We start from the raw sequence: 22,674 nt of genomic DNA on the forward strand, positions 1-22,674 counted from the left end.
ATGGGAGGGAAATCTTTGAAACCTTTTTACCGATTGGTTTGAAATTTTGACACAACGTTGCATTCGAATAGGCGCGTGTTTTTATATACCTCCTATATGCATACCACACCTGTGACAGGAAAAATCGTGCTTTGTTTTTAAACAGCGCCATCTGTTGGACGTAAGAGCAATACATGCTGAAATCTCCGAAAGTTCTTCATCGATTGCTTTTAAATTTTGACACAACTTTCCTTTCGAATACACGCGTGATTTTATATACCGACTATATAGATGCCACACCTGTGACATGTAAAAACATGCTTTTTTGAAAAACTGTGCCATCTCTTGCACGTAATAGCAACTCACGCTATACTAAATATGTTATGATTTCATATTAATGTTTCTGATATCTTTGACATTTTTAATTTTCATAAATTTAAATTTATTTTCACTTTGATTTAATATATTTTGTATGACATTGCACTGAAATTGAGCTGTTTTTTTTTTACCATACCGTTCATTTCCTGAGTATAGTTCATTTTTGTATTTTTTCATTGGTTTTCATTTCGTTTTTTTACCTGTTTTTCTTATATTTAAGTGATGGGAACATCAGATCATTTGACGTTCTTAATTTTCTGATAGGATCCTCAAATCGTTTGGTAATGCATCGAACCAGGGAGTTGGAAATGTTGGGGAGGACCAGGGGACAGGAGTGGGGGATTTTGGGGAGGACGAGAGGACAGGGGAGGGGGTAATGGTGGGGAAGACGAGGGGATGGTGGGGACGAGGGGAATGGAGAATGGTGGGGAAGACAAGACGACAGAGGAGTGGGGGTTGGTGGAAAGGACGAGGGGACGGGTAAGTGAGGAATTGCTGGGAGGATGAGGGGATGGAGCATAGGTAATAGTGGAGAGGACTGGGAGAACGGGGGAAGGTTGCTGTGGCCGAGTACAGCTAGTTAAAGAATAAATAAACATACAGTCACAACAGCAAGAAAATTAACTGGCTGGATAACAAGATTCTTCCAAACAAGTGATCACAAACTAAATATAGTGGTCTTGAAGATACAATACTTATCATGTGTTGAATATCAATCATCCCAATCAAAGACTATTGAATATTAAATTGTTGAATATTATAGTATATTTATAACTTGGAAAGTGTACATAAAAATTACTTAATTATATAAGTCACAGTAACAACATAGTAAGTAAACATTGCCATCATCAAGATCAGAAATATAATTAGCAACAACTTACAGACCAAAATTTTATCAAATTGTATTATTTGAAGTGCTGGGGAGAGACAGAGAGTTCCTATATGATAGTTCCCTATGTGATAGTTTCAAAGTACATTCTCATGAAATAAATGAGTTTCTAGATGCAGGCTTCAGATGAGCTGAGGTAGGATACGAGCACTTGCTTTTAACACTCTTGATAACACATCTCAGATTTTGAACCTTTTTAAACTCATGACACTGAACAAAGCGCGAAAATTCTCAATCACACCATAGTTGCTTTTAGGTTAAGACTATCATTAAAATAAACGAGTATCAAGACTTGCTCTCAGGCTCTCTGACAGAGAGTTATCTAGTAATGGACCTGCCCTCAGGCTCTCTGAGAGAGAAATACCAGGTGGTGGACCTGCCCTCAGGCTCTCTGACAGACAGTTATCTAGTGGTGGACCTGCCCTCAGGCTCTCTGACAGCCAGTTATCTAGTGGTGGACCTGCCCTCAGGCTCTCTGACAGCCAGTTATCTAGTAATGGACCTGCCCTCAGGCTCTCTGAGAGAGAGTTATCTAGTAATGGACCTGCCCTCAGACTCTCTGAGAGAGAGTTACCAGGTGGTGGACCTGCCCTCAGGCTCCTGACAGACAGTTATCTAGTGGTGGACCTGTCCTCAGGCTCCTGACAGCCAGTTATCTAGTGGTGGACCTGCCCTCAGGCTCTCTGACAGCCAGTTATCTAGTGGTGGACCTGCCCTCAGGCTCTCTGACAGCCAGTTATCTAGTAATGGACCTGCCCTCAGGCTCTCTGAGAGAGAGTTATCTAGTAATGGACCTGCCCTCAGGCTCTCTGAGAGAGAGTTACCAGGTGGTGGACCTGCCCTCAGGCTCTCTGAGAGAGTTATCTAGTAATGGACCTGCCCTCAGGCTCTCTGACAGCCAGTTATCTAGTGGTGGACCTGCCCTCAGGCTCCTGACAGACAGTTATCTAGTGGTGGACCTGCCCTCAGGCTCCTGACAGACAGTTATCTAGTGGTGGACCTGCCCTCAGGCTCTCTGACAGCCAGTTATCTAGTGGTAGACCTGCCCTCAGACTCTCTGACAGCCAGTTATCTAGTGGTAGACCTGCCCTCAGGCTCTCTGACAGCCAGTTATCTAGTAATGGACCTGCCCTCAGGCTCTCTGAGAGAGAGTTATCTAGTAATGGACCTGCCCTCAGGCTCTCTGACAGCCCGTTATCTAGTAATGGACCTGCCCTCAGGCTCTCTGACAGACAGTTATCTAGTGGTGGACCTGCCCTCAGGCTCTCTGACAGCCAGTTATCAAGTGTTGGTCCTGCCCCTCGGGCTCTCTGACAGCCAGTTATCAAGTGTTGGACCTGCCCCTCGGGCTCTCTGACAGCCAGTTATCAAGTGTTGGACCTGCCCCTCGGGCTCTCTGACAGCCAGTTATCAATGGTAGAGCTGCTGATCTCGGTCTGCATGGCAGAGATTTAGATGGTTGTGGTGGTGCTGTGATTTGGTTTGCTGGCAGAGGGCACCGACTTAGAGGCTCTCTGCAGCTTAAGGGAGGCGACCCGGAAGAGGTTGCGTTGAGGTAAAGAAGGCTCATTGGTGTCATTGATCTGAGGGAGAAGAAACATGTGATGAGGTAGGTGGCTCAGTGGTATCATGTACCAGAAGACGGCGGAAGGAACTCGTTATCTGGTGACGCAAGGTTAATGGGGACAAAGATTTTCTTAGGGCGAATGCTGAAATCTACCTGAGAGAGGAGGAGCTTGTGGTAAGGTGAAGCTGGGCCAACAGTGTCATCTACGTGATGGGGGGTGAAAATTATAGAGATGACGTGGGATCACAGGTGCCAGCCACATAAAGAAGAGTTAGTTGCCATCCACCTGAGGGAGCAGGAACTTCTGACGAGTTGAAGTGGGGTTAATGGTGCCATCCACATTAAGGAGGACAAACGTGTGGTGAGGTGACGTTCGTACAATGGTTCCATCCATCTAAGGTAGGTGGAACTGGTGACGTGGGGTCAATCCATTAGAGTTGAAGGAAATAGGAATACGATCGAGAATTTTTAATTTTTTTCTAGCTTCTATATATACCAATCACACCAAGACAACTTGGTTCGCTTTGTGTATATGAGCAATTGATTGATCAAGTATCAATAGCCAACTAGCAGCAAATTACACTCTGCCAACTTCAAGAACACGACGGAACATACAGCATACTGCCCCAGCCATCATGCAAACAGGAAATTGAAAAAACATAATGGACATGTGATGGGATTCACCTTCACCTAGTCACTTTCACCTCATTTCCTTCGCCTAGTCACTTTCACCTCATTCTCTTCACCTAGTCACCTTCACCTCATTCTCTTCACCTAGTCATCTTCACATCATTCCCTTCACCTCATTTCCTTCGCCTAGTCACTTTCACCTCATTCCCTTCACCTAGTCACCTTCACCTCATTCTCTTCACGTAGTCATCTTCACCTCATTCCCTTCACCTAGTCATCTTCACCTCATTCCCTTCACCTAGTCACCTTCACCTCATTCTCTTCACCTAGTCATCTTCACCTCATTCCCTTCACCTAGTCATCTTCACCTCATTCCCTTCACCTAATCACCTTCACCTCATCCTAGGGAATAAATCATGAAGCAAGAAACTTTGTAGTTACTCGAACTCTGTCTTTGAAAATATTAACAAGGGATATCGGAACGCATTTCAAAGCGCTTGGTCAAGGCATGAACTATAAGGGGAAAGCGCCAAGCCAATGCGACTATATAGCACTTTATAGGAATCAGGATAAGGATCTGGAACGGGGGGATGGAATGGTGCCCACACACTTGAACTGTCGGGGATTGAACGCCGACTTGCATGAGCGAGACTAATTTAGGCCAAATAAAACTAACAATAATATTTATAGTTAACTCCTATTAGTTAGAAATTAGAACACCAATAATAACAACTACTAGAACATCAATTGTTCTAGTAGTTGCTCTTATTAAAGTATTTAGAGTCTTACTTCCTCTCCCTTCTCCCCTTCCTCTTCTTCCTCGATCACTCCAGCATCCCTCTTCTCCCAGATTAGCTCAGCAATAGTTATCATGTCGACTTCCTCGTCAGCTTCGGTTTCCTGTTTAGTGTCACCTTGCTCCACAACGTCGAGGTTAAGGTCATTCTTTTCTTTTCCGTTCCATGTCCAATTCTCCCTTTTCTGTTTCTTACTGCCCTTATAGCCTTTTTTCAGCCTGCAATATGAGAGAAATGAAAATTGGATTAAATTGAAGTCATCATGATATATTTTTATTCGTTTTTTCCTGTTGCATTCCAAAGCTTTTAAATTAAGAAATACTCTTACAGAATCAAGTAAAGAGATTCCCCGCCTGACCTTCTTCTTGCTAAGGACTGAGAGAAATTATTTATGTGAAAAAATGGGTAAGAGCAGTGATAACTATGTTCATCACATCTATATAAATAAAAATGGAAATATTCGTTTGTGCATAACCACTAATCTCCGAAAGTTCTTCACCGATTGCTTTGAAATTTTCACACAGCGTTCCATTCGCATCCGAGCAGGTTTTTATTTACCTACTATATAGATGTCACGTCTGTGACAGTAAAAAAAAATGCTTTTTTTGAAAAACTGTGTTTATCATGTAAGGGAAATCTTCGAAACCTCTTTACCGATTGCTTTGAAATTTCGACACAACGTTGCATTCGAATAGGCGCGTCTTTTAATATACCTACTATAAAGATGCCAGCTCTCTGACAGGTAAAAAGATTATTTTTTAAAAACAGCGCCATCTGTTGCCCATAATAGCAACATGCACGTTATACTAAATATTTCACGAATTCCATTTCAATGTTTCCGATTGCATTAATAAATTATATTTTCATAGATTTTGATATATTTAATTTTTTATTGAATTAATTTGTGTGACATTGTGTTGGAATTGAGCTGTGTTGTTTACCATACCGTTCATTTCATAAGTATAAGTATAGATGCCACACTGTGACAGGTAAAATATGCTTCTCTTGAAAAACAGCGCCTTCTGTTGCATGTAAGAGCAACACACATGCTATACTAAATATGTTACAATTCCATTTCAATATTTCTGTTTGCATTGATAAATTGAATTTTCATAGATTTTGATTTATTTTGATTTTGATTTAATTATTTTATGTGAATTGTGTTGGAATTGACCTGTGTTGTTTACCATACCGTTCATTTCGTGAGTATAGTTTTCATTTCATGAATATAGTTTATTTTTGTATTTTTTCATTTATTTTAATATTGTTCTTTTAACTGTTTTTCTTATATTTCAGTGATGGGAACATCAGATCATTTGATGTTCCCAATTTTCTGATGGAAACATCAGATCGATTGTTAATGCATCGAACAAGGAAGTGGGGAATGATGGGGAGAACAAGGGGACAGGAGTGGGGGATGGTGGGGATTAAGAGGAGACAGCGGAAAGGGTAATAGAGGGGAGAACGAGGGGACGGGGCAGTTGGGGATAATGGGGACGAGGGGATAGGGAAATGGAGAATGATGGGGAGGACAAGGGGACAGAGGAGTGGGGGTTGGTGGATTGGACGAGGGGGATGAGGGGGGGGGGGAATGGAAGGGAGGACCAGGGGGAGTGGGAGATGGTGGGGAGGAGTGGGGAATGGTTAGGAAACGAGCGGACACTGGAGTGAGGGATGTTGGGGAGGACAAAGAGACGGGGGAGGGGAGGAATAGTGGGGAGGACGAGGCAATAGGGGAGTGCAGAATTGTTGGGAGGATGAGGTGACACAGGGGAAGGGGGAATGGTGGGGACGACTGGGAGACAGGGAAAGGTTGCTGAACCACAGCAACGCGTGGCCAGGAAAACAAACTTTCAACACAAGACAAAACTGTCTTATGTTGTTTGTTTGTATTCACCTCATCCAAAACTGTTGTAACAAATCACCTCACCCAAATGCAGGTATAAAATCAAAGCTGTTTAAACTCAGTTTAGTGTCTGCAAGTTATAGTTGTGTGTGTGTGTAAACTAAAGTCTTTGAAAATGTAATAAGTTATTACGAAACGCGTTCAAGTGCGCGTCAGACTAGAAATAAAAATGAATTTTGGATAATTGATTTTTCAGTTACCATCAACAGTGAAAAGAAATATAAGAAACATAGAGAAAATTTGTGTTAGAATTATTAATCTTACTTTTTCGGTCATATTTAATAATATATGTCTACAGGAAAGACTGCTACCAATATACATATATATATATATATATATATATAACTGAAAACTCCATACTCCAGAAGGATTCGAACCCAGACAGCCAGGAGCACTGTGCACCATGGCGTACCTGTTTCCTTAACCACTCGACCACCGTGACCGTGACTGTACAAAAGTCATTGGTAGCCGAGGCTGTATCTCCTACGACATGACAGCACTTGGTGGTAAGCTTGGGTATAGATATATCATCGAATTACCTCACTTTGTGGGGCCACGTGAGCAACACAAATGCGAACGAGCTTGAATGCTATGCAATGGTACCAGTGAAGCTTGGAGCTTAAGCATTTAATGGAATGATGCGGAACCAGGTATGGCATGGCGCATAGTGCTCCTGGCTATCTGGGTTCGAATCCTTCTGGGGTGTGGAGTTTTCAGTTGCATTAAAGCTTGGGAATCATTCAAGCTTGTTTGTATTTCTGTTACTCACGTGATTCGATGAAATATCTATGCCCAAGCTTACCACCAAGTGCTGTCGGGTCGTTAGGAATATATCCTCGGTTCCCAATGACTTTTGTACAGTCACGGTGGTCGAGTGGTTATGGTACCAGGTACGCCATGGTGCATAGTGCTCCTGGCTGTCTGGGTTTGAATCCTTCTGGGGTGTCGAGCCCTTCACGAGGAAGACTTTTTCTGATGCATATGGCTTGAGACCCATTCAAGCTTGTAATATAAATGATTCACACGTTTTCTTCAAATAATAAATTGATTTTTTCAAAATATCTGTGCCCGTTGGCCACCGAGTGCTGTTCGCAACTGGGTTAAAAGTCTAACAAACTACCAATTTTTTAACAGTCAGTTGTGGTCTAGTGGATATGGTACTGAATATGCAAGTGTGTATGAGTGCCTGGTTGTCTGAGGTTCGAACCCTTCACGAGGAAGAGTTTTTCTGAATCACATGGTTTTAGGACGATTCAAGCTGGTCGTATTATATATACAATATATATATGTACGCCACCATCATGGGTTTATGGATGGTAAACCCTGCATCACAGGTTTAATAGACAATAATTATGCAAGAAAGAGTAGGGTGATCAGACTTCATTTTCTCAGACTGTCAGAAAGACTTTGACAAAGTACTTCATAGACATAGCCTAGAATATTCATCGATCACATACTAGGCTGTACCCCAATTACATGCTACACTCTCTACCGACCATATCCTAGACTGTCCACCGACCATATCCTAGACTGTCCACCGACCATATCCTAGACTGTCTACCGATCATATCCTAGACTGTCCACCGACCATATCCTAGACTGCCCACCAATCTCATCCTAGACTGTCAACCGACCATATACTAGACTGTCTACCGATCATATCCTAGACTGTCCACCGATATATAATGGGTAATGTCTAAAAATGCAGTTTTCAAATAAATTTTCCCAGATCCCATTAACATCCATCAATGTTATGTCTAAGAACGACGTAATTGTTTACATCGACTAGTATTGGTGAGGTAAATACGGGTCACACAAAAATGATGAGACCCACACTCATCAATAAGCGTTGCACATATAAATCTTCACCAAAGACAACATACAACACGCCCCGTGGTCACCATCCACCTCTGTGGTCCTGGGAGCCACTGTCTCACTCTGAGACCTGGGAGCCACTGTCTCACTCTGAGACCTGGGAGCCACTGTCTCACTCTGGGACCTGGGAGCCACTGTCTCACTCTGGGACCTGGGAGCCACTGTCTCACTCTGGGACCTGGGAGCCACTGTCTCACTCTGGGACCTGGGACCCACTGTCTCACTCTGGGACCTGGGAGCCACTGTCTCACTCTGGGACCTGGGAGCCACTGTCTCACTCTGAGACCTGGGACCCACTGTCTCACTCTGGGTCCTGGGAGCCACTGTCTCACTCTGAGACCTGGGAGCCACTGTCTCACTCTGGGACTTGGGAGCCACTGTCTCACTCTGAGACCTGGGAGCCACTGTCTCACTCTGAGACCTGGGAGCCACTGTCTCACTCTGGGACCTGGGAGCCACTGTCTCACTCTGAGACCTGGGAGCCACTGTCTCACTCTGTGACCTGGGAGCCACTGTCTCACTCTGAGACCTGGGAGCCACTGTCTCACTCTGGGACCTGGGAGCCACTGTCTCACTCTGAGACCTGGGAGCCACTGTCTCACTCTGGGACCTGGGAGCCACTGTCTCACTCTGAGACCTGGGAGCCACTGTCTCACTCTGGGACCTGGGAGCCACTGTCTCACTCTGGGACCTGGGAGCCACTGTCTCACTCTGGGACCTGGGAGCCACTGTCTCGCTCTGAGACCTGGGACCCACTGTCTCACTCTGGGACCTGGGAGCCACTGTCTCACTCTGAGACCTGGGACCCACTGTCTCACTCTGGGACCTGGGAGCCACTGTCTCACTCTGGGACCTGGGAGCCACTGTCTCACTCTGGGACCTGGGAGCCACTGTCTCACTCTGGGACCTGGGAGCCACTGTCTCACTCTGGGACCCACTGTCTCACTCTGGGTCCTGGGAGCCACTGTCTCACTCTGGGACCTGGGAGCCACTGTCTCACTCTGAGACCTGGGACCCACTGTCTCACTCTGGGACCTGGGAGCCACTGTCTCACTCTGGGACCTGGGAGCCACTGTCTCACTCTGAGACCTTGGAGCCACTGTCTCACTCTGGGACCTGGGAGCCACTGTCTCACTCTGGGACCTGGGAGCCACTGTCTCACTCTGAGACCTGGAAGCCACTGTCTCACTCGGAGACCTGGGAGCCATTGTCTCACTCTGAGACCTGGGAGCCACTGTCTCACTCTGGGACCTGGGAGCCACTGTCTCACTCTGAGACCTGGGAGCCACTGTCTCACTCTGGGACCTGGGAGCCACTGTCTCACTCTGGGACCTGGGAGCCACTGTCTCACTCTGAGACCTGGGAGCCACTGTCTCACTCTGAGACCTGGGAGCCACTGTCTCACTCTGAGACCTGGGAGCCACTGTCTCACTCTGGGACCTGGGAGCCACTGTCTCACTCTGAGACCTGGGAGCCACTGTCTCACTCTGAGACCTGGGAGCCACTGTCTCACTCTGAGACCTGGGAGCCACTGTCTCACTCTGGGACCTGGGAGCCACTGTCTCACTCTGAGACCTGGGAGCCACTGTCTCACTCTGGGACCTGGGAGCCACTGTCTCACTCTGGGACCTGGAGCCACTGAAGCCACTCTGTCTTACTCTGGGACCTGGGAGCCACTGAAGCCACACTGTCTCACTCAGGGACCTGGGAGCCACTGAAACCACTCTGTCTCACTGTGGGATCTGGGAGCCACTGAACCCACTCTGTCTCTCTCTGGGACCTGGGAGCCACTGAGGCCAACCTAACGTAGGCCGCAGGTTTTATACCTGCGGTCGCTCGCGCTGACGAGGAATGGCAATTTACGCTTGCTTTTTATTGTTTATCTCTTCAACGTAAATGTAAATAATTGATAGTTACTTCGGCTAAAAATATATAATTATTATTCTGCTCATAACTAAATTATTCTTCCTTATTCTTAAATAAATTATTTTTATTAAATACTTCATTTCGTTTATAATTAGATGGTAACTTGCTACTTAAGCATATTAAACAGATATTCGTTCGTTTTTAAGCACATGAAAAGATAATTGCTATTCAATTTAGTATATAAATATTACCTTTTTAATAATCTAGGAAAATTCAGATGAACACAGTCATCTTTTTTCCTGTCATATTTAATAAAATTTTCATAGAACTCGATCAGGTTTGTCACCTAACATACCATGCGGTTACTTTGCGATAATGTCGGGGCTTAGCGTCCCCGCAACCCGGTCCTCCACCAGGCCACCTGGATGCTGGACTGGTCAATCAGACTGTTGGACGTGGTTTCTCGCAACCTGACGAATGAATCACAGCCTGGTTGATCAAGTATCCTTTGGGGGTGTTCATGAAGTTCTCTCTTGAACTCTCTGAGGCGTCGGCCAGTTATGCCCCTTTTCTGTAGTGGAAGCGTGTTGAACAGTCTCGGGCCTCTGATGTTCAAAGAGTTCAGAGTACCTATTGAACCTCAGCTTTTCAACGGGGGGTATCCTGCACATCCTGCAATACGTTCTGGTCTCATGTGGTGTTATTTGTGTGCAGGATTGGGACCAGTCCCTCTAATATTTTCCACGTTTAAATTATTATCTCTCTCTCCCGTCTAGGCTAAAGAGAATACAGATTTTGGCATGTTAGTCGGTCCCAATAGTTTAGATATTTTACTGAGGGGATTCTAGCAGTAAAGGATCTCTGCACGTTCTCTAGGTCAGCAATTTCTCCAGCTTTGAAAGGTGCTGTCATTGTGCAGCAGTATTCCACTCTAGAGAACACAGGCGTCTTGAAAAGTATGATCATTGGTTTAGCATTTCAAATTTGAAAGGTTCTTGTTTTCCAACCTGTCATTTTTCTTGCAGTTGTGACGCCCGCTTTATTATGATCCATAAAGGTACTCAGGTCGTCTGACATAAGTTCACTCATATCCTTTATATTGATTTTTTCGTTCTATAGTATGATTTTACTGCGTTTTGTACGTGGCTTCCGTTTATAATTTTTTCCCCCATTAGCGCAGGAGCTGGAAACTTATCTTCATTAAATACCATATTATTTTCTGTAGCCCATTGAAAGATATAATTTACATCTGATTTAAAGTTTGCTGTGTCCTCTATGTTGTCTATTATCATCAGCAAAGGATGATACAGTACTATGGTTTGTTTCCTGGCCTATGTCCGATATGTGAATGAGGAAAAGTACTGGAGCAAAGACAGTACCCTGGGGGACTGAAATCTTCACGGATGATGATCCGGATTTTATTTTGTTTAATTACACTTCGGGTTCTGTTAGTCAGAAAATTGTAGATCCATCTGCATATTTTTTCGGTAATTCCTTTTGAACACATTTTGTGTGTAATAACACCATGGTCACATTTGTCGAAGGCTTTTGCGAAATCTGTGTAAATTACATCAGCGTTTTGATTGTCTTCCATGGCATCTAAGGCCATGCCATAGTGATCCAACAACTGAGTAATTAAATAAGTAAAGTAAATTATAATTATACTTTTAATTAATTAATTAGTAAATTATAATTAAAGTAAATAAGCAAGAACGCTCTGTTTTGAAACCATGTTGTCCAGGGTTATGGAGATGCTGTGATTCCAATGTATTTTGTTAACTTACTTCTTAGCACTCTTTCAAATATTTTTATGATATGTGATATTAGTGCCATCGGTTTGTAATTTTTTACAGACACGATACTACTTTCCCCTTCTAAATTTATGCTGCTTTTTCATAAAAAAAATTATCTTCTCCAGATTTTATATTATTTTCAACCTGCTTACTTTTCCAATATTTTACTCGAAATTCTTGTCACTGACACTGGTTAGTAATTTAGTGTCTCCTGTCTTTCCTAATTTTTAAACATTAAGACTGTATTTGACTTTTTCATATTTCCAGAAGATTTCCTGTGTTGAGTGTTTTATTATAGTGTCCAGGACATGGGTGATAGAATACCTCTGCAGCCTCCTTCAGTAACTAAACTTAATGAGGCGTGTGAAAGTGCAGGGGCGGCGGGATGAATGCAGTAGAGTAAGTTCTTCTATAGTAAGTGCAGCAGGGGGTAAGTGCGTGGGATAGGTCTGACGGGGTATGTAGGGCAAGGTGTGTGCAGCAAGGTAAGTGTGGTGGGGTAAGTATGGCAAGATAAATGTGGCAGAGTTAGTGCAGCTAGGTAAGTGCAGTTAGTACCTATGTGCGGCAAAAGTAGGCACAACAAGGTAAGTGCAGTTGGTAAGTGTATCTGCGTAACGGCTGCTAGGTAAGTGTGGCGGGATAAGTGCAGCATGAAAGTACGAGATATTTACGGTAAAGTGTAGCGTGATATGTACAGTTGGGTAAGATGTGGTAAGTGCAGTGGGGTAAGAGCACCACGGAAAGTGTGGTGGGGCACGAGCAGCAGGGTAAGTGCGGTAGTGTAAGAGCAGTAGGGTAAGTGCAGTTAGATAAGTTCTTATATTGGCCAGCCTGTCATATACCGCTAATGAAATTATCTTGATGGGAACGAGCTCTACAGGGGACAGGGCTGGTATGATATAAATTCCCAGGTCATTCTGATTCTTGAAGGATTTCAGCACCCAAAGGATTCCTTGTACCCGGCCTCGTGCTTCCTACACCTATCTTCATTACTTTACATTTGCTCTGATTAAACTCTAATAGCCATTTGTTGGACCATCCCTTAAATTTGTCCAGGTCATCTTGTAGCCTTCTGCTGTTCTCCTCTGTCTTAATCCCTCTTATAAATTTAGCCTCATCAGCAAACATTTCAGAGGAATGAGTCTATTATGCCTTCTGGAAGATCATTTACATATATGAAAAACAGGATAAGCTCGAGTACAAAACCCTGTGGCACTTCTCTGGTGACATCACTCCAATATGAGGTCTCACTCCTCACAATAACTCTGTTTCGTATTGCTTAGGTACTCCCTTATGCACTGGAGCACCTTACCAGTTACTCCACTTCCAACTTATGCACCAGCCTCTAATGAGGTACTTTGTCAAAGGCTTTCCGACAGTCCAAGAAAATGCAGTCTGCCTGAACCCATGTTTGTGCTGTGTGTAACGAAGTCCCTTCTATTCAGAGGTGCTACTAGGTTTTTCTTATGATTTTCATCACCTTGCATGGCATACCATCTATGGACACTGCCCTGTAGTCCAGTGCCTGTTGTCATTTTTTATATTGGGACTACATTAGCTGTCTTACGTATATCTGGTAGGTCTGCTGTTTCCAGTGACTTGTTATACACCACAGAGAGTGGCAAGCTAATTGCTTCAGCACACACTTTTAGTACCCAAAGCAAGCTTCATTCCGATAGTCTATCACTTGTCGACATCAGACAAATGCCACTTGACCTGATTTTTGTAATTTTGAACCCGTCTAAGACTTTCATTTCATCTGGGCTATATGAGTCTCGAACTGCGGACCCCACGCGTTTGAGGTGGACGCTCTACCGTCTGGGCAATGAGTAGTCTTGATAAAGAAAGTTACCAAAAGCAGCATCCTGCTGCCAAACTGGAATTTTCAACTTTCCCCGACAACTACTGAAGCTCAGAGGAATTAGTGATCCACGCCCAAGTCATATAAATACATTTATATTTATATAATAATCGTGACAAGGAAAGTATTAATGGGTAAGTGTGGCAGCGAAATTATGGTGGGTAAGTGTGGCAGGGAAAGTATTAATGGGTAAGTGTGGCAGGGAAAGTATTAGTGGGTATGTGTGGCAGGGAAAGTATTAGTGGGTATGTGTGGAAGATAAACTATGTGGATAATTGTGGCTGGGAAAGTATGTGTGGGTAAGTATGGCAGGGAGAATATGGGTTGGCAAGTGTGGCAGAGAAAGTATGGATGGGAAAATGGGGCAGGAAAAGTATAGGCGGGTAGGTTCGACAGGAAAAGCATGGCAATATGTAAGTGTGGCAGGGAAAGTATAGGTAGGGAAGTGTGGAAGGGAAAGTATTGATGGGTAAGTGTGGCAGGTAATGTATGGGTGGGTAAGTGTGGCAGCGAAAGTATGTATGGGTAAGTATATGGCAGGGAAAGTATTTGTGGGTAGGTTTGGCAGGGAAAGTATTGGTAGGTAAGTGTGGCAAGGAAAGTATTGGTAGGTAAGTGTGGCAGGGAAAGTATTGGTAGGTAAGTGTGGCAGGAAAAGTATGGGTGGGTAAGTGTGGCAGGGAAAGCAAGGGTGGGTAAGTGTGGCAGGGAAAGTATTGGTAGGTAAGTGTGGCAGGGAAAGTATTTGTGGGTAAGTTTGGCAGGGAAAGTATTGGTAGGTAAGTGTGACAGGCAAAGTATGGGTGGGTAAGTGTGGCAGGGAAAGTATGGGTGGATAAGTGTGGCAGGGAAAGTATTGGTAGGTAAGTGTGGCAGGGAAAGCAAGGATGGGTAAGTGTGACAGGGAAAGTATCGGTGGGTAGGTGTTGAAGGGGAGAAATAACCTAACGTACTCTATCGTTTTGAGTTATATTTTATAGTCTCTTTAGTTTATAGTAAAGTATGAACATACTTTAACTTGAGTGTGAAAGCGTTTGGGGTTATGTGGATAAGTTAATTGTTTGTTTCTTGATAGTAAATGGACTATAATTTTTAATTATTTGTTCCACACAGTGGGGGTTAAATTTATTAAATTCAACTTATCTAGTGCTTTATTTTAGTTCTGTTTAAAATGTGAATTAAATTTATTTATTTCATATATTTGTTGGGAAGCACAAGATTATCTAAACTGAAGTTAGTGAAACATTAAAGCTTATCTGGCCAGGAGATCTGAAGACCAGAGCGTGCATCAAGTGATAAATGGCGTCCTCCTGTAACACTGCTCACTGCTTGAACCACCTCTCCTGTTTGTAATTTACTCGCTAAATTTAGAAACTTGTGAATTCGTTTACTATTAATATACTCGGTAAAACAAGCGAGAAATAATAACAAGCCAGCTAACTTCTATGTTTGTATGGCAGGGAAAGTATGGGTGAGTATCCGGCACCCATCCTTTAGTTATCCTGCAGGGTCACGGTACTCGCAACCTAAGCCCTATTAATAGTTTAACTGGCCAGACAAACTAACTATGGACTAGGAACTGCACGTAATTATAAGATGTAGAACCGCTTTGGTTGCTAGAACGAAACCATGCAGTTTTCCTAGCCCCCTCCCCCTTGTTGTGCGTGCCCAGTCTATAGGTCTCGAGTTTTTTTATATCCCTCGAGCGGGATATCCTGAGGTGGGTTTGGTGCTGTATGACGTGCTGCGGGTCCTTGTGGGGGATATTTATGGCGTTGAGCTGGTGACTGCCCGTAGGGTGATTGTTAAACTAACGACTGAGGAGGTGTATAAGGCGTTTTTACATCGTTACGAGGGGCGGGCCTTGCCCCTGCCCGAAGGTGCAGTCACTGTGACTGCCTCCGATCGCAGTGGTGCCGTCACGTATGTAAGCGTGCATGGGGCGACCCTGGAATTCCCGGAGAGGCTGCTGAGGCGTTATTTCGGCCAGTTTGGAGCGGTCGTCAGTGTGCGGTTGCACCTACTCTCCTCGGGTCCGGTAAAGGGTGTGCGGTCGAATATTCGCACCCTAGGAATGAGGCTGCAGGCGGATATTCCATCTCAAGTGAAGCTTCTGGGGTGCTATGTTAGGGTGTTTAATGCTCGTCAGCTCCGTACGTGTTTCCGTTGTGGCCTCTTGGGCCATCAGGCTGCTGGGTGCTCTGAACTTGCCGTCACGCCCATCAACCTCTTCCATGAGGAGGATTTCCTGCCGCTTCCTGTGGAGGAGGATTTGGTGGCTGTGGTTGTGGACGACTGTTTGGCTGCTGCCGTGCCCCGTGTGTCGCCTGATGCGCCTCCTATTGCTGTCGCCCCTCCTCCGGAGGCTGTGTTGCTTGTTGCAGTTGCCTCTCCTCAGGAGGTTGTGTCGCCGTCAGGTGTTCGTCCTGTCCCAGTTGCTGTCCTGGATACTCCTGTGGTTCTTCCGGCTCCCGTCTGCACGGCTCCCCCGTCTTCCTGTTCTTCATCTGTGGTGCCTGTCACTGCACCCTCGCCGTGTACCCAGGCTGTGCTGGGTGTTAGTGTGGCTGTGGGGCCTCCTACTGTGCTCGACCTGGTTCCACGTGAGGTTCAGGATGCTGCCGTCCTGCGGTGAGCGTCGGTTCGCCCGGCTTGTGTTTACCGGGTCTCTGGGTCGACATCCGGCTCTGGTGATGTGCGATCGGTGCCGGCGGTCTTCTGAATGGGCTGATGTGGGAGAATTCGACGATGGTGGGTCTTTCAGTGACGGTGGTGAGGTTCTGGTTGCGTCGCATTCGTCGGTGGTGGCGAAGGTCCATGTGCCTGCGGCTGCCAGTGTCGATGTTTCTTCTAGTGAAGTGCCTGTGAAGCTTGCTTCCAGTGCGTCGCCTGCGTCGGATTGTACCAGTTCTGAGTGGGGGTGGTTCCTATTGCTGGTGAGCGTGGTGACCTGGTGGTGGTGTTAAAGAAGACTGCTCGCGATAGGGGATCCGTGCCCCCAGTTTCGTCCCCTGGTTCATCGGCGGCGGTTTTGCCGCTTCTCCCGTCTCCGACCGTCTCTACTGCGTCTCCTGCGGTGTCGGGAGTGGGGTTGCTGTCCCGGCGTCCTTCGTCTTCTTCTCTTGTGCGTCTGGCGGTGGGGACATCTAGGAGTCCTGCGTCCGCTTCTTCCGTGTCTTCGGACTCCCTTCGCTCTGCCTTACCTCGTTATGCGACTACTGCTGCCCAGCTCCTGGTGCTGCCACTTCCACCTGATCTGATGATTCCCGAGTTTATGAACGCCCCCTGAAACAGGGGGATCGTTGTCCTACCGACAGGGAGTGCTATAACCTATAACCGGAAATATCCTCTGCATGAGTTTCTTGAAAAACATTCGCCTCCCATTAACGTGTTTCCTAGTGATTTTTTTTTTGTGTGTGTGTGCTATGTGTTGTGGTGTTGTGTCCGTTTGTGTGCATGGGGTGTGGCTGTCTGCATGCGTGCGTGTGTAAGAGTATTTTATTTAATTTGTTGTTGTTATGTATTTGTACCTCTCCGTGTGGTTTTCAGGGCCAGTTGGCTTGTTTTGTGTTGTTTCTAGGGTTGGGTTGTTGGGTGCGGGTTTGGGTACTTTGTAATTGTACTGCGGTACTGCTGTGCTTATTTTTTTTGTTGTCAGCCCTTCAGGCCGATCTTTTGTGTATTTGGTAATTCATAACTTTGTGCCTTTGTGATTAGTGCTTTTGCGATCTGTTTGCCTTACGCATACTTGCCTGTACGCTTAAAATTGGATGACAAGTTTTGCACTGTTCTTTTTCTACTATCTTACATTATGTTTGATTTTGTTGTCGATCCTTCAGGCCGGTATTTTCTGTCATTTTGTGATTTGGTAATTTGTGGAGTTTTCTTGTGTTCATTTCCATTGCTCTCCTGTATTGTATTGTTGTTCATTTTTACTGTGTTACATTGTGTTTATGCTCATTGTTGTGTTTATGTTGTCGGCCATTAAGGCTGGTTTTTAAAGTATTTGTCTCTCTATGTTTTGTGCTTTTGTATTTGTGTTTTGTTTGTTTGTTCTTGTTTTATTGTATTTATTCGCATGTACGCATGTAAAAATATAAAAATAAAACTTGTTGAGCGTAGAGGCGCAGCAGATGGAGTGTAGGTCAGTCAGTGTCACTATAAATACAGCTAAGCTGCCTCCTCCCTCTCTCCTCACTTTTTAGTCAATGCGAGAGTTAATAATTATTTAGGACTTGTCTCTAAACAACTGGACAATAGAACATATTATTAATTCGATGAAGTAATAAAGTTTAATTACTTCCTTCCCTTAATTTAGTAATAAGAGTTAAGAGAACACAACTTCAGTTTCTCAGCTGTCTCGTAATGAGGCAGGACCAGCTGACGACACCTAATAGGCTAGGACTCCTGGTTCAACCTTGATGACGAGCGGACGTCTGAACACCTCTTCCGCCTGGGAGCCGGCTGATCACGTTCTGTTTTCGCATTTTGACTTTGCTACTGTTGTTTGGCATCCCTATTCAACGGTCCGGCTGTACGACGCCTGGCACGCATATCACCTTGGATCACGGGTTTGTTGATAGATTTATTTTTTTTGACGTGTTCTGGTTGGTTCTCCCGGCGGGGTGACGGTGTTCAGGGCCCGGCTTGGCCGAGAGGTGCCGGTAGTTGGTGGGTCTTGGTGGGCTCCTGGTGTGCCCTCAGCCGTGGTGAGCGCCTGGGTTCTGCTCTGTCAGAGGACACTGGATGACTTTTGCATTTTAGTTGGGGGCCGAGTTTTTGGTTTTGCTACCCAGTGTTCTCTGTGTGGGGCGGGGCCGGTGCTTGTTACCCTGAGGGACTCCTGAGGCTCCCCAGTCATCTGACTGTCTGCGTTTCTTTGCCACATAGCATATTACTTTCCAGTGATTGACGTCACTTATCTCGCGATTTGGCTTGGCGTTTCACCTTTCCGGGCTTTGCGATTTACCCTTACCGGGTACGCCGGAGCGCATCAGACCCCACGATCGTCGTCGCCCCTAAATCAACAACAACAACATATCGGCTATTGCATCATACTCCACAGCATTATTAATTATACTTTATTATTAACAGAAGACAAACTTCAGAGAAATTGAATTCAATATTCAATATTTAAGTGTTATTTACAGTTAAAAAGTTAAAAAAGTCTATTTAACCTTAAATGTGGAAATTACTTTCCACGGTGTAGGTATGGCTGGGTTAAGTATGACTTGGGTTAATGTGCCTTGGGTTAGTGTGACGGTAAGTGAAGCTTGGGTTAGTGTGGCAGGGTAAGTGTGGCTTGGGTTAGTGTGACAGGGTCAGTGTAGCTTGGGTTAGTGTGACTGGCTAAGTGTGGCATGGGCTAGTGTGGCAGGGTAAGTGTGGCTTAGGTTGGTGTGGCTGTGTAAGTGTGGCCTGGGTTAGTGTGGCTTGGGTTAGTGTGGCTGGGTAAGTGTGGCTTTGGTTAGTGTGACAGGGTAAGTGTGGCTTAAGTTGGTGTGGCTGGATAAGTGTGGCTTAGTAACAGTGAAAGTGTGTAACACGGGGAGGGGGAGGGGTATCGTCTCTGATCGTCTCTATAATCGCCCTACCCCTGCCGGTATTTTCTTCAACTTAAATACAAAGGGAACCCCGAGCTATTCTAGCCGAATCCCGCGCCACGTGGTCTTAGAATCGGCTAAACTTCTACAGTCCCCGTGACGTGGTACTAGACTCCAAGCAAACTCAAGGGTCTCCTTCTGCTGCCACCACCAGACCATTAACCAAGGAGCTTCAATTAATCGGGGTCTGGACCAATTAATCGATCATTAAAACCTTGGGGCTAGATCCCCAATTACTTGGCAAAGGGAGAAAGAATCTACTTTAAGTGTGGGAAATTATAGCAAACATAGGGATAACTGAACTCTTAAACTTTGTTAGGCTTGCAGCCCAACTAAAACTCAGACTCGTGGAGACCACGTGACAAGGACATGAAAACACATAACATGGAAATGATAAAATGCAAATAACAAGCTAATTATTTATTAAAGCAAAGTCTAAACAACAGCTAAATGAAATATCACTCCCTATCGAGGCATGAAAATTAACTATTTCCATATACAAACTGTAGCAAACTATACCTTTTAATGCGACCAGCTGGTATTCTACTGGTCTATTTGGGAAGAGGTGAGAGTGGATGACCTCCCTCAATCGTTGACCGACCCACACTGATTCTAGCTCGCTCTGCTTTCCTCACTGAAGCCAGAGGGGTATTCCTAGGCCAGGTTGCAAGTTTACTAGCAGGGTTTGAGTTAAACAACTAATTTCTATTGTACTGAACAACCCAGATGGTTGAACTCATTTAAACTGAAGGTAATTGCACAGGCATCTTAGGGAAAGGCTATTTCCAATTACAATATGGCTATTTGACTTTTGAGAATTACTAAATATGGTCGGCTTTGGTGACCCTTGTCCCAGGGTCGCCAAAATTGATCCGCGTCAGAGGCTAGTCCTCTGCTAGTGAAGCCACTGACGGTGACTTACTCATTATTTCGGCAATTGAGAATGCTCTTGATACTTGAACAGACATATTATTGAATACAATTTGAATGAAGACTTCATTTTTTCTAAATTACTGAGTTCAGTAAGATAATTCATTATACGTTGCTTTAAGACAAAGGCACCGGCTATTTTGTAATCTTAACCGCTAATCCCAGGAGAGATGACCTTTTCTGCTTGCGTCAGGTTAAGTACCGCCTGACTCCAAACTTTCCAAACCCCCATAGTCTATGAGAAACCATACTGAATAATTCCCTACAACAAACCTAGTTTGTTGCAAGGGTAAGTGTGGCTTGGGTTAGTGTGGCTGGGTAAGCGTGGCTTGGGTTAGTGTGACAAGGTAGGTGTGGCTTAAGTTGGTGTGGCTGGGTAAGTGTGGCTTGGGTTGGTGTGGCAGGGTTGTTACGAATCCATGTAGTTTTGGATTCTCACAGTAAATTCATATAATAAGAAATAATATTTATACATGTATGGGTGTTAGTTTTTTATATGTTCATTAGGACATGGCAACGTAATGTGGGACGTAGCCGGCTTTGTTAAGTAGACCTGAAGAGGACCGGTGTAATACCTGCGAGCTTGGTGGACAAGTTAGCTAGACAGGATCAACTGTTGTGTTGCCAGATGTCGTCTCTTTATATTAATAAACTCTTATTTACACATTATTACATCATGTTATACTTTAGTTATATTATGTGCAGATATTATTTCATAATAGTAAATTGTTTATGTCTGTTTGAAAACGAATACTTGTTTCATAAGCAGTTTATTATGTAAAATTAATCGTTCGCCATACCCTTGTCTAGGCTGATGGAGGGGGGGGGGAATGTTTTGTAAGAGTGCTGGTGGCAACATGTGGTTGACTGATAAACATCTCAGATAAGTTGTAGTGTTATATTTTTGCTCAGTAGTATTATTTGTGGAGATAAATATGTTTTACAGCCATCTCATTATTTTATATATAATATGTATTTTAATTCATTTAAAGAAACAGTGATTATATAATTATGTTGTTATATACATGCTTTTCACTTATCCTTTTCGTGTTGATTTTAATTAATTAAGTTTGTACCAGCTAGGGGCAAACTGGTGAGTTTAACTAGGTGCAGTGAGTGGTATTACCCTGTGGGATATCTGAGGCTTGACTCAATTTATTCAGTTATTAAATTAATGAAATCAATTACGAAGGACCACTCACTTTTAAGAAAAGAGGGAAACTAATAAAAAGTGATCATTAGAAACACAAGGAAGAACCAGTGTCTATGGCTAAATATTAGGAAACATAATCACTTAAATAATTAATGGGCTGTATAGTTAATTAACTTAAATCAGAGCCTCGAACACCTACATTGGGAGGGTATTGCTAGAACTTCATATACGTCTAGGAACTAGTGTGGTTCGTGCACCAGTTCATTGTTTAATAACTAATCTTGTGACCAAAATATTAAAGAATCTATAGAAGATTATCACCAGAAATTATAAAGATTATTAACATTAGAAATTAATCATCTAAATAAACACAGATTATCTCCAGTGTACATGACGAGCATCCGATTAGAAAGAATCATGAACAAATAACCAAATTTGGAGTAATTAAATGTGTACAAAAAAGTCTTAGCTTTAAGACGATTTCTATGACATCATTCACAGCTTGTCCTCGTGGTCTCAGGAATTCCTCATAGAAACCCTTAGAGGTGAATAACACGAAGGTAGGTAACAGCTCGTTGACTCCTCACATACGAGCTGTAATTTAAGGGATATTACGTAGCATTGAACTAGGCTACTTAAATCTCAATATTCATGCAATATAAATTAAATTTAGTGTGGTACTAACGTTGGATTTGTTGTAGTCGTTCGATATAACGACAAGCTGCCCCGACATATACAATCTCTAATGATGCATCAAAAAAGAACTATATACTTATCTAAGGGTGCAAATTATGCTGAAGCTTGCCGGTATCGCGTCTCAGGCTCAAACTTCCACAATGTCGTACACGTGGTTGATAGCTTGGCCTGAATATCGACGCGTTATTAGTTGACCGAGCACTGCAGATCACGTAGAATAATAATAATTCATTTTGGATTGAGTACCAGTGTAATTCTTGCTGATAATCTAAACGTCACGTGTCTCAGACTCTGACGCCACGACCTTTGTTGCTCAATTCCGCAACACGAGTCCACCATGCCACACACACAATGGCGTCTCTTCTCCCTCAACCGCGTCCCCGCATTCGCCACAGAAATTATTTATCACGAATAATATTATTTCGCGTAATTGTGGCTGAAAGACTTTAATAAAGACTGGGTTGTAATTCTAGGGATTTAAATATTATTACTTTCTCGTCTTATGGTAGTAAACAAGAAATGGAGAAGATTTTAGTTTTCTCCATGGCATTCACGCGTGACGGTAAAATTATTACTTGATAACAATTGTAACTAAAAACTCTCGATTTAGAGTTATTTGGGAGTTATGTTATCCATAAATAACTATCACACGGAATACTGATGATTTTAGAGAATCACATTCAATTCTCTAACACACTGGCTATAAATGTGTTTAACTAGATATAATCTGACGCAATACTGGTGCTTG

At 44.0% G+C, this 22,674-nt stretch overlaps 1 protein-coding gene across 1 annotated transcript in view; it reads right to left on the bottom strand.

Moving 5' to 3' along the window:
- Positions 1-1,092: 1,092 nt before the first annotated feature.
- The window catches only part of LOC138356026 (uncharacterized), a 213,852-nt gene continuing 192,270 nt past the window's right edge, over positions 1,093-22,674 (bottom strand). The window contains exons 3-4 of the mRNA XM_069311580.1: positions 4,233-4,458; positions 1,093-2,829 (exon numbers count right to left, since the gene is read on the bottom strand). Coding sequence (XP_069167681.1) covers positions 2,698-2,829; positions 4,233-4,458 — 358 coding nt within the window. The 3' untranslated portion in view covers positions 1,093-2,697. The remainder of the gene's footprint in view (positions 2,830-4,232; positions 4,459-22,674) is intronic.

This window comes from Procambarus clarkii, chromosome 70, assembly GCF_040958095.1.
Source record: "Procambarus clarkii isolate CNS0578487 chromosome 70, FALCON_Pclarkii_2.0, whole genome shotgun sequence".
NCBI lineage: Eukaryota > Metazoa > Arthropoda > Malacostraca > Decapoda > Cambaridae > Procambarus > Procambarus clarkii.